General features: G+C 45.1%; 1 protein-coding gene across 1 annotated transcript in view; it reads right to left on the bottom strand.

Moving 5' to 3' along the window:
• Positions 1 to 892: 892 nt before the first annotated feature.
• Positions 893 to 13,063, bottom strand: part of HAUS4 (HAUS augmin like complex subunit 4) — a 71,268-nt gene continuing 59,097 nt past the window's right edge. Inside the window, exons 3-10 of the mRNA XM_063913565.1 lie at positions 9,203 to 9,342; positions 8,064 to 8,195; positions 7,847 to 7,981; positions 7,667 to 7,763; positions 4,306 to 4,451; positions 2,362 to 2,492; positions 2,211 to 2,279; positions 893 to 2,138 (exon numbers count right to left, since the gene is read on the bottom strand). Of these exons, the coding sequence (XP_063769635.1) occupies positions 1,955 to 2,138; positions 2,211 to 2,279; positions 2,362 to 2,492; positions 4,306 to 4,451; positions 7,667 to 7,763; positions 7,847 to 7,981; positions 8,064 to 8,195; positions 9,203 to 9,342 (1,034 nt within the window). The 3' untranslated portion in view covers positions 893 to 1,954. The remainder of the gene's footprint in view (positions 2,139 to 2,210; positions 2,280 to 2,361; positions 2,493 to 4,305; positions 4,452 to 7,666; positions 7,764 to 7,846; positions 7,982 to 8,063; positions 8,196 to 9,202; positions 9,343 to 13,063) is intronic.

Raw genomic sequence — 13,063 nt, 5'->3', positions numbered from 1 at the left:
TTCAGACAAGTGTATCAAATTCCAAAGCCATCCACATACAGTATAACCTCTTAAGAAACTCTGCAATCTTGACCTATTTTATAGGTAGCACTTATCCTCATGTATCAAATCCCTATTTTCCTATAGATTGTAAACTTGCGAGCAGGGCCCTCTTTACTCTGCATCTGTTATACCCCTTTCACACCAGAAATGCAGGGGCAAAACCCGGGAATTCTGCCACAAGCTCATGCAGGGACATTCCAGGGTTGGCACCTTTCACACTAGCATTTTTTGCCGGGACATCCCGGGTCTGCACCTTTCATACTGAACCCGGGATGGCCCTGCATTTTCTGAAAATGGGCGTCTCAGAAAAGACACAAGACCAGGAAGTGCCCTGAATAGCCAATCAGCATCAGTATAGGCAACCTGGGAAGGTGGGACATGTCCCTGCACCATTCACACTGTCCAGGTTCCAGGGAACATCCCGGGACCAACCCTGGTCGATTGCAGGGTTGAAATTAGTGATGAGCGAGGTTCGGTTTTACTCGGTTTTACTCGGTTCTCAAAACGGCATCTTATTGGCTATCCAAAACACGTGACATCCGTGAGCCAATAAGATGCCGTTTTGAGAACCGAGTAAAACCGAACCCGCTCATCACTAGTTGAAATGCGGGGACAGAAAACCCGGGTTTTTGTCCCTGTACCCTTTCACACCAAGAAATTTCCCGGGTTGATGCGCGTTCATGTGTTTTAACCCGGGAAATGTATGGCTGTGTGAAAGGGGTATTAAGTTTTTTCCCCCCGAATTGTAAACCTCATCTAAATATGCTAGTTATATAGGAAGTAAATGTTAATTAACAAGTAGCAGTGTTAACTGAAAAGATAAATATTATTCCCAAAAATAATACTCATACATTGTTAACTTATTTTTATTTTTAATTTAAGATATTAGCATACTAAATGTTATCGATAATTTAAATGTTTGCTTCTGAAGTATTGCATAGGACAGGGCTCTACTTTTAGACTTTAGCAAAGTAAGAATAAAAAAGTGCATGGTATATATCATTGATGGCTAACCTTGACACTCCAGCTGTTGAACTACACATACCAGCATGCCCTGCATCAGTTTTAGCATGGCCAAATGACAAAACTGTAGCAGGGCATGCTGGGATATGTAGTTCAACAACAGCTGGAGTGTCAAGGTTAGCCATCACTGGTATATATAGTCTTTTGTATTTGCAGTCGCTCTCTATACCCTTCATTCCCAACTTTTAATATTCAAGGCACACTCACAGCGCAGGTTTTAGTGATATCCAGGCTTCAGCACAGATGGTTACATCAAAATATCTGAGGTACTAATTAAGTCACCTGTGCACAAGAATGGATATCACTAAAGGTGCATACACATGGTGAGATCCTTGCTATGCCCGATTTTGACTTTGTGATTTCCCTTGAACTCCCCCAGAGCCCAAAAGTACCGATTTTGACTAAGTGCCAATTTTGACTATACTTTATGCTAGATAGTACACTAGATAGTCAAGATTGACTTGCCTGCACAATTTATCTAGCCTTGCGATACAGACCATGTGGGAGTGCGCATCGGGATCGCAAGGTGGCTAACACCTTGCAATTTGCACTAACTTTCCTTGCAATTTTGACTATAAAGTCAAAATCAAAAAGGAGGAATCTCACCATGTGTACACACCTTTAAACCTGGACTGTTAATGTGCCTTGAGGACAGAAGTTGGAAATGCCTGCTCTACAGAGTGGGCACTTCCCTGCGAAAGTGATGCTGCAGTTGTGTGCTTATGTTGATCAAGTACCAAGAAGCCCACTTGTTGCACTAGAGTATATAAAGTAAGCGCATGATGGCACGTTTTTCCACTTGGTGGAGGAAGAGAATCCTTCATGGTTGTCGTGTCAAGTGAAGAATGAGTGGATTTTTCATATTTAATAAGGGAAACGTCTGTATTGCTTAGGGTAATGTCTTGCTGAGTTCCTGAATTGCCCAGCGATTGTCCTTGATCTTATCTCTCAGATGAGTATACTCTTGCACCAACTCCTCAAACTTTGTGCCCAGGAATTCATAAGAGGAAAGAATCTGCCTAGACGCAGACAGTTCAGTCTTCTCCGCTTTCACTGCAGCTTCCAGACTGGACCTGAAAAGAATCTTGATTATACATGTGATGAGGAATCATACCTTATACCCAAAGGAAAGTGATGGGTTTTACCTTATGTATCTGTGGACTTCAACTTTCTCAGAGGTGTAAGCGTCTGTGAGGATCTGAAGCTCTTCCATCCTGCATAGGAAAAGGGGATGGAAGTCACAGGGAGTAACATGCCAACATATAGTGGCTTAACATTATTACTATACATTCATACCGCAGTTTCAAAAACAGCGCGTTGCTCTTTGCCTCCAAATATTCAGCGTTCATGCGATCAATGTCAGACTGTGCCTGGAGACGGAGATCAGAGGCAGCCTGTCTGAGTAAGGAAAGGCAGCGCAGTAGTACCTTAAAATACAGATAGAATGGATGAAATTTACATGAGTTATAGGAGTTTTTTCTGAAACTTAAATCTTATTAGAAAATTAAACTCTCATATAGTTGCCTGTGTTCATTACTTTGGTACCTTGTATATATTGCTCTCTGCCTTTTCTTATATTTTGTCCTTTAAAATATTTAAGAGATCTAACAGATGCTCCTGAAAGTTCTGGATACTAGTGGCATTTAAAACTCAACAAATTGAGAACATACAAGACTGTTCATACATGAAGCTCAATGGCATTGGGGGGTGATTCCAACCTGATCGCTAGCAGGCTATTTTTAGCACTGCTGCGATCAGATAGTCACCGCGTATAAGGGAGGGGGGGGGGGGAGAATCGCTGTGCAGGGCTGCGAACCGCTATGCAGAGAGCTGCAAAAACAAAAAAAGTTTACGCAGTTTCTGCACAGCTCAGGACTTACCCGCTGCGATGATCTTGTCCGGAGCAGACGTCAGGATCCCTTCCTGGAGACGGCTGGACACGCCTTCAAAACGGTGAGTAGACACCCCCGGCCGGCCTCTTCCTGTCAATCTTCTAGCGTTCGCCGCTGCAAACGCTTTCTTCGTCCATTCCGTCAACGGGCAGCGACGCGCCTTCGCATTGCCGCCCGCATGCGCAGTTCTAACCCGCTCGCGCGGCTGCGAAAAAATGCAGCGTGCGAACGGGTCGTAATGACCCCCATTATTTAGACTTGGAACATCTAAGTATGCATGTCCTTTCTGAAACATATTATTCTACATGCATTTAGATACAGTATCCTCTAGGACAAAATCTAGGATGATTAAGAAACTAGGAGATCTATGTACTAAGCTTTGGAGCGGGATAAAGAGAACGGAGATAAAAGTACCATCCAATAAGCTCCTCTCATGTTTCAAACACAGCCTGTGACATGGCAGGAGATGATTGGCTGGTTCTTTTGGGCAAATGTAGGATTGTGCACTTTCCACATCTCCCAAATGTACGAATCCCAGTTTACCGTTCGCAGTGCAGGTCTGTGCGCGGCCTTGGCATTTACCACCTTCCTGTTCTAAAGATAGAATTTGATGCTTCCTCTGATGTATGAAGGAGCAGCATGTGCATATCGCTTCAATCACCTCCTGTCTTGGTATTTTTTTTTTGTTTTAAATAAAGCTTTATTAGTAGTTAAAATAAAAAATAGCCCTCGCTCGCCTCCCTGACACTGCAAGTCCTTAGTCATCCAGAAGGAACTACGATGCAAGAACTGCTGGGAGTGAAAGCCAGCACATGCGCAGTACTGTTGCAGGGGGGGGGGGGGATGTTATAAGGAGAGCCGAACAGGAAGGAGGTGTTTCACTAGTAAGGTGAAATAATGCACTCCCTTAACGGCTCTCTGTATATTAATACATTTTGCTGATGCAAGTAGCCGCTTCACCGTAGTAATGCGGTGAAGCGGAACCAACATAAGGAATGAAAAGGTCAAAATTATACATCTTCCCCTTTATCTCTGTATAAGGCATAGTAAATAGACCCCTAGGTCAGATATGCGTGCTGTGACAGTTTGCCATGCCCACACTTGCAGAAGAATCCACCAATCTGCATTCTGTAGTTAGAAATCCTGTTATCTAAAGATCTGGCTACGGCTCTGTCCAAGAGTGATGCAAGAACGAGAAGCAACACCAAGCAGCATCATAAAAAGGTCTGCTCACAGCACTGGACTGATCTGGTCAAGTACGAATGTTAGGAATTTTGTTTAGTTCAGCAATTACAAGGGTGGGTTACTTGCTCTTTTCCCAATATACATGTTCCTTATGTATACTCACATGAGAATACATCTCCTGCTGTTTTTCCAGTAAAGCTCCCATTTCTTGATGCTTCTCCTGCTCATTCTGCAGCCGCCTCTTCTCATCCTCCAGTGTACTGGCCAAGCGTAGAGCTTTTGCTGCCCGCAGAACTTCACCTTCCTCATCTAATGCAGCAAAAGTAAAGTGTAACAGTCTGTAACATGGCAGTTAGGAGCTGATTGGCTGGTACTTTATCTCTATACACTTTATCTCCATCCAAGACTTAGGGGTATATGCAAATCGCGGCAAATTATCGCAGTTTTTAAATTCGACACAATTTGACAGGTGAATTCCGGCAGGTGGCTGCCGGAATTCACCATATTCAATGAAAAACGGATTCGACAGTCCCGCGGGCGAAAAACGGCCGATTTGCCGGATTTTGCCGCGATTTAAAAAAACGGGAAAAACACGAAAAAAAAATGGCGTGGGGTCCCCCCTCCAAAGCATAACCAGCCTCGGGCTCTTCGAGCTGGTCCTGGTTCCAAAAATGCGGGGGGGAAATTGGGCAGGGATCCCCCGTATTTTTAAAACCAGCACCGGGCTCTGCGCCTGGTGCAAAAAATACGGGGGACAAAAAGAGTAGGGGTCCCCCGTATTTTTTACACCAGCATCGGGCTCCACTAGCTGGACAGATAATGCCACAGCCGGGGGTCACTTTTATGCAGTGCCCTGCGGCCGTGGCATTAAATATCCAACTAGTCACCCCTGGCCGGGGTACCCTGGGGGAGTGGGGACCCCTTCAATCAAGGGGTCCCCCCCCCCAGCCACCCAAGGGCCAGGGGTGAAGCCCGAGGCTGTCCCCCCCATCCAATGGCTGCGGATGGGAGGCTGATAGCCTAGAGTAAAATGACAAGAATATTGTTTTTTCCAGTAGTACTACAAGTCCCAGCAAGCCTCCCCCGCAAGCTGGTAATTGGAGAACCACAAGTACCAGCATGCGGGAGAAAAACGGGCCCGCTAGTACCTGTAGTACTACTGGGGAAAAAAATACCCAAATAAAAACAGGACACAGACACCGTGACAGTAAAACTTTATTACACACTGCCGACACACACATACTTACCTATGTTCACACGCCGACATCGGTCCTCTTCTCCATGTAGAATCCACGGATACCTGAAAAGAAAAGTTCAATATACTCACCTCAGCCAGGGTCAAGAGATAAATCCACGTACTTGGCAAAAAAAGAAAACGGACACACGGACCACCGGACTGAAAGGGGTCCCATGCTGACACATGAGACCCCTTACACCGAATGCCGGGACACCACGTGACTCCTGTCACTGAAGTCCCTTCAGCCAATCAGGAAGCGCTACTTCCGTGGCGCTCACCTGATTGGCTGTGCGCTGTCTGTGCTGCGACAGCGCATCGCACAGCTCCGTCCATTATATTCAATGGTGGGAACTTTGCGGCTAGCGGTGAGGTCACCCGCCGGTCAGCGGCTGACCGCGGGTAACCCCACCGCTGCCGGCAAAGTTCCCACCATTGAAACTAATGGACCGAGCTGTGCGATGCGCTGTCACAGCACAGACAGCGCACAGCCAATCAGGTGAGCGCCACGGAAGTAGCGCTTCCTGATTGGCTGAAGGGACTTCAGTGACAGGAGTCACGTGGTGTCCCGGCATTCGGGGTAAGGGGTCTCGTGTCAGCATGGGACCCCTTTCAGTCCGGTGGTCCGTGTGTCCGTTTTCTTTTTTTGCCAAGTACGTGGATTTATCTCTGGACCCTGGCTGAGGTGAGTATATTGAACTTTTCTTTTCAGGTATCCGTGGATTCTACATGGAGAAGAGGACCGATGTCGGCGTGTGAACATAGGTAAGTATGTGTGTGTCGGCAGTGTGTAATAAAGTTTTACTGTCACGGTGTCTGTGTCCTGTTTTTATTTGGGTATTTTTTTTCCAGTAGTACTACAGGTACCAGCGGGCCCGTTTTTCTCCCGCATGCTGGTACTTGTGGTTCTCCAAGTACCAGCTTGCGGGGGAGGCTTGCTGGGACTTGTAGTACTACTGGAAACCACAATATTCTTGTCATTTTACTCAAGGCTATCAGCCTCCCATCCGCAGCCCATGGATGGAGGGGACAGCCTCGGGCTTCACCCCTGGCCCTTGGGTGGCTGGGGGGGGGGGGGACCCCTTGATTGAAGGGGTCCCCACTCCCCCAGGGTACCCCGGCCAGGGGTGACTAGTTGGATATTTAATGCCACGGCCGCAGGGCACTGTATAAAAGTGACCCCCGGCTGTGGCATTATCTGTCCAGCTAGTGGAGCCCGATGCTGGTGTGAAAAATACGGGGGACCCCTGCTCGTTTTGTCCCCCGTATTTTTTGCACCAGCACCAGAGCCCGGTGCTGGTTTTAAAAATACGGGGGATCCCTGCCCAATTTTTCCCCGCATTTTTAGAACCAGGACCAGCTCGAAGAGCCCGAGGCTGGTTATGCTTTGGAGGGGGGACACCACGCCATTTTTTTTTTTTTTTTTTACCGTTCCAGCACTAAAAAAATAATAATAATAATAATATTTTAAAAAATATATAAATAATACTTGTGCCTCCAAAAAAAAAAAAAAAGTACCTAATCCCTTCTAATATAAATAGATATGCTATTCCCCCAAAAAAAAAAAAACACCAAAAAAAAACATGTTTAAAATTTTTTTTATTGTTTTCACCCTCCAAAGTGTGGCGGATTGAAAATGACGAATTTACTGTCTAAAAGCACTGCTGTCGAATTTCCAAACTTGAATTGAATATGCTTTTGTCGAATTGCAGCACTTGTATCATTGCAGAAAAGTCGAATTTGCAAAAAGTCGAATTTCAAAAAGTCGAATTTTGAAAGTCCGTTTTTTTGACGGAAAGCACTGAATTGCAATGACGATTTTTTTTTTTTGGCGAAAATGACCCGAAATTCGACAATTTCGGGAATTCGACCGCAATTGCATATACCCCTTAGTAAATAGAGCCCTAAAACTGGTGAAAAATTTGAAAATGACATCTGGCCAAGATTGCTTGATGGACAGCTACACATGTCTATTTTGGCCTAAATCAATGACATAATTACATAACCCCATATATATTAAATAGTGATCCATAACTGGGGAGATTACATAAAAAGGGACATACATAGACAGACTGCATGACTCCACGGAGGTTGTGCAATAGAGTTGGGAAGGATTTAATTTGAAATTGTAGTCTTGTTTCAAAATAGAAATCTCAAATTAATATTGTTTCAGTGTGCTTATATCACTTATTGTATTCCTATTTCTAAGCTACATGGAAACATGAGAGGAGGAAGGAAGAAGTAGAGAGTTAAATAACGACATTATGTCCAGTAACAAATGTGGGCATACCTGTCTCAGGTTGGTGGAATGACAAAAACGTAAAACATTTCTTTCGTAGAGCCTCTTCCAGCTGCTTATGGAGTCGCTCTTTAATCCAGAGAATATCCTAATAAGAAAGGAAAGCAATTATACGTGGAAGGAAAGCAATGTATTCGCACATCATTTAAAGAGAGTTGAACTTCAGGTCACCATATTTGATGGAAGAAGGTCAAGAAGATCTTGCTTCTCCAACCCAAGAAGAGATACAGAACCAGACTCTGAACCAGAAGGAAGTAGGCGTGAGCATTCTGTGACCAACAAACACTGCTGCAGACCTTCCTGAAACTGCAAAGAAAGAGACAGGATCAATTACATACATGCACACATACTGAAAGGTGGCAGAAGAAATACAGAATAAAATCTATACCTTGTTCTCCTCATCGGTTATTGCGCCCTCCTGCTTCTTAACCTGCAAATCCAGTAACATCTCCTGAATCAGTCTGTGAACGACCTCTGACCTTAGCCACACCTTCCTCTGTAACCGTAGCTCTCTCTGTGTCTTGGTTTAGAAAGAAACAGTAATGTATGAGGAACCTGTGCATGTAATGATCATTATTTACTGGTAACATTTATACAAACAGCACTGGGACAGGAGGGGCTTTGTTTTGGCAAAAAGTAGAAGTGGCAGTTAAGGTAGCCAGTTACATGCTCGCTTCTAATTAAGCAGAGGGACACTGATTGTTCCAATATTCATATCACACAAATACTTGCCCAATTTATCTGGTTGTGTGCCATATGTTTTACTCAAATTTCTTACTACATTAATAAATAAATGTAATTTACATGTTCTTGAAACTGGTTTCGGTTAAAGAAATCTTATGCTAGCATATTTTTTTCTAGCAGCTGATTTTTAGGGGGTCAATTTATCACCCATAAATTGCACATTTTAATTTACAGGACCATAGGAATACATATTGACCCCTTAATGTGAAATACAATTTAGCACTGACATTTTGTTCTTTTTACTCTTCGCTAATGAGATTGCATAGGGCCTAAATCAGTATGGATCATTATTCTGAGAAATCGCAGTTGTCTGCGAGTAGAAAAGCGCCGCCCAGACAGGAAGAAAAACACCCCGTGCAAGTTTGCAAATGCATCGCAATTTCTGGATCATCAACAATTTTTTTTGCCGTCGTAAGTAGGTCTGAGGCTGCAACTAATCTGCGACTGAGACAGCCTGGAAGTGGTCTGCGCTGACGTCAGAGACCCTCTCAAAAACAGCTGGGCACAACTGCATTTTTTTCCGACACACCCAGAAAATGGCAGGTTTCTGCCCAGGAACCCGTGTTTTCTGTCGCTATTACCCCTTGTGTGTGTGCAATACGAACACTATGCATGCGCAGTTTTTCGATAACCGCTCAACTTGCGAATTCTCTGAATAGCGATCCATGCTGAATTAGGCCAATAATCTTCTTCACCTCAGGAATATTCCACCAAGTGGAAAGAGCAGGTCAAGGGATCACTATCGAATGTTACTTTGAGACTTGACAACATAGAATGAATTACCTCCTCCAACTCACGACTTAAGCTAGCACTACCCCCACTTTGATCCAAAATTTGACACAATTCTAGTAGAAGTTTTCTGAACTGTGGATTCCGCTCCAGGTCTTCCTCCTCTAACTGAAGCATTGGAAGATGACCATTTACTAAAAGACAAAACAAATGTAATCATTTCTAAACTAGCACTGGATACAAATCCAGAACATTTTCTCAAGTGCCATCTAAAGTTGCTTACACACGGGACGAGATTTTAAACAATTTGTCCGTTTTCAACTAATCGGAACGACAAATCATTTAAAATAAACCGCCAGAACCCACTCCAGAAAGCAAATTTTCTTCTGTATTTTGGATCATTGTGCTGTTGCATCACTTACCTTTTGTTCGGCTTCAAATGGCATACAGCTAGCTTCACATTCTTCTGCTAAAGGTTTTGAAAAACGTTGGAATTTATTTTTCCGCCAATGAGAGCAAATGGTCCTGGCCCTGAGGCATCAAAGCAGCCCCAAACCATGATTCTCCCTTCACCATGCTTTACAGTAGGCATAAGGATTTCATGATGGTGTGCTGAGCCTTTTTTTTCTTTAAACACAGGGGGACTGACAGCCTGCTCCATAGTAAATCTACCCTACAGTGTTGTGCGTTTGTCCCAAACTATAGTTTCGTCTATCCACAGAACATTTTGCACATCAGACAATGCTTCCTGCGACTAGCAAACTCACAATTTGTGTTTTTTATGGCAGGGCAACTTTAACCAACACCTTCAATTTTGTGTCATTGATTGGACTCAACGGGGTTCAATTATAAAGGCAGTTTTGCCATCATTTTAAAAGTGTTGGACATCGACAGCTGTTTTAGTCTCAAAATACAGCATTTACTAAGCCATGGTTTTGACTGTCTTTTGAAAACTGCTGTCAATCCCATTAGCTCCTAAGCCCCTATTCTATCTGGGATCTGTCCGGGCTTCTATAAATTATGAAAATATGCAAATACAGAGTGGGAGTTGCTGCACACTGACCAATCAGAGTACAGTCCATTCATCCCTGAGACCTACTCCTCATCCGCACTGGGATCCCATAGATAGAGAGATGTGACAAAACAATTTTTTTTTTTTTGCCACAAGTTCCATTGGATGCCTACACTGACTGAAGAGGATCAATCAGTTAGGATGGGTACACAAGGGGTCTAGGGGAGTATTATTTCAATAAAGAAGTTTTACAACTCAATGGGGTCGATTCTATTCGGCAACTAATGAATAGCGCCGGGAATTAGCTCCCGACGCTATTCAATTCAGCAACTAATTACCTGCAATTGTCGGGAATTCTTCTCTCATCCCCGGGGGATGAGAAGAGAAACCCGACAAAAGTGCTGCCTTGCGGCCGGCGCGAGGCTGATTCTGTCGGGAATCAGCCTCGCGCCGGGGAGTTAAGTCGGAGAATGCCCGTTCTCCCGACAATTCAACCTGTTTTGTCGGCGAGAACGGGCCATCGCCGACGTAACTAGTTGCTGAATTGAATAGCGTCGGGAGCTAATTCCCGGCGCTATTCATTAGTTGCCGAATAGAATCGACCCCAATGTGTGTGGCTTCTCTTATTTGGAACTACAGGTCCCAGTGGGATTTGTTTGCCATGGCTTACTGGAACTTGTGGTTATAAAAGAGCCAGTATGCCCTGGAAGCGGGAATAAATAAGATTTTACTTACCGATAAATCTATTTCTCGGAGTCCGTAGTGGATGCTGGGGTTCCTGAAAGGACCATGGGGAATAGCGGCTCCGCAGGAGACAGGGCACAAAAAGTAAAGCTTTTTCCGATCAGGTGGTGTGCACTGGCTCCTCCCCCTATGACCCTCCTCCAGACTCCAGTTAGGTACTGTGCCCGGATGAGCGTACACAATAAGGGAGGATTTTGAATCCCGGGTAAGACTCATACCAGCCACACCAATCACACCGTACAACTTGTGATCTAAACCCAGTTAACAGTATGATAACAGCGGAGCCTCTGAAAGATGGCTTCCTTCAACAATAACCCGAATTAGTTAACAATAACTATGTACAATTTATGCAGATAATCCGCACTTGGGATGGGCGCCCAGCATCCACTACGGACTCCGAGAAATAGATTTATCGGTAAGTAAAATCTTATTTTCTCTATCGTCCTAGTGGATGCTGGGGTTCCTGAAAGGACCATGGGGATTATACCAAAGCTCCCAAACGGGCGGGAGAGTGCGGATGACTCTGCAGCACCGAATGAGAGAACTCCAGGTCCTCCTTAGCCAGAGTATCAAATTTGTAAAATTTTACAAACGTGTTCTCCCCTGACCACGTAGCTGCTCGGCAAAGTTGTAATGCCGAGACCCCTCGGGCAGCCGCCCAAGATGAGCCCACCTTCCTTGTGGAGTGGGCCTTTACAGATTTAGGCTGTGGCAGGCCTGCCACAGAATGTGCAAGTTGGATTGTGCTACAGATCCAACGAGCAATCGTCTGCTTAGACGCAGGAGCACCCATCTTGTTGGGTGCATACAATATAAACAACGAGTCAGATTTTCTGACTCCAGCTGTTCTTGCAATATATATTTTTAATGCTCTGACAACGTCCAGTAACTTGGAGTCCTCCAAGTCACTTGTAGCCGCAGGCACTACAATAGGCTGGTTCAGATGAAATGCTGACACCACCTTAGGGAGAAAATGCGGACGAGTCCTCAGTTCTGCCCTGTCCGAATGGAAAATCAGATATGGGCTTTTGTAAGATAAAGCTGCCAATTCTGACACTCTCCTGGCAGAAGCCAGGGCTAGAAGCATGGTCACTTTCCAAGTGAGATACTTCAAATCCACCTTATTTAGTGGTTCAAACCAATGAGATTTTAGAAAATCCAAAACTACATTGAGATCCCACGGTGCCACTGGAGGCACCACAGGGGGCTGTATATGCAGCACACCCTTAACAAAGGTCTGGACTTCAGGGACTGAAGCCAATTCTTTTTGAAAGAAAATCGACAGGGCCGAAATTTGAACCTTAATAGATCCCAATTTGAGACCCATAGACAATCCTGATTGCAGGAAATGTAGGAATCGACCCAGTTGAAATTCCTCCGTCGGAGCACTCCGATCTTCGCACCACGCAACATATTTTCGCCAAATTCGGTGATAATGTTGCACGGTTACTTCTTTCCTTGCTTTAATCAAAGTAGGAATGACTTCTTCCGGCATGCCTTTTTCCATTAGGATCCGGCGTTCAACCGCCATGCCGTCAAACGCAGCCGCGGTAAGTCTTGAAACAGACAGGGACCCTGCTGAAGCAAGTCCCTCCTTAGAGGTAGAGGCCACGGATCTTCCGTGATCATCTCTTGAAGTTCCGGGTACCAAGTCCTTCTTGGCCAATCCGGAACCACTAGTATCGTTCTTACGCCTCTTTGCCGTATAATTCTCAATACTTTTGGTATGAGAGGCAGAGGAGGAAACACATACACCGACTGGTACACCCAAGGCGTTACCAGCGCGTCCACAGCTATTGCCTGCGGATCTCTTGACCTGGCGCAATACCTGTCCAGTTTTTTGTTGAGGCGAGACGCCATCATGTCCACCATTGGTCTTTCCCAACGGGTTACCAGCATGTGGAAGACTTCTGGATGAAGTCCCCACTCTCCCGGGTGAAGATCGTGTCTGCTGAGGAAGTCTGCTTCCCAGTTGTCCACTCCCGGGATGAACACTGCTGACAGTGCTATCACATGATTCTCTGCCCAGCGAAGAATCCTTGCAGCTTCTGCCATTGCACTCCTGCTTCTTGTGCCGCCCTGTCTGTTCACATGGGCGACTGCCGTGATGTTGTCCGACTGGATCAACACCGGTTTTCCCTGAAGCAGAGGTTCTGCCT

The sequence above is a fragment of the Pseudophryne corroboree genome, chromosome 1 (assembly GCF_028390025.1).
Source record: "Pseudophryne corroboree isolate aPseCor3 chromosome 1, aPseCor3.hap2, whole genome shotgun sequence".
Lineage (NCBI taxonomy): Eukaryota > Metazoa > Chordata > Amphibia > Anura > Myobatrachidae > Pseudophryne > Pseudophryne corroboree.
Note: the sequence above shows the minus strand (reverse complement) of the source record. Positions and strands in the feature narration are given on the sequence as shown.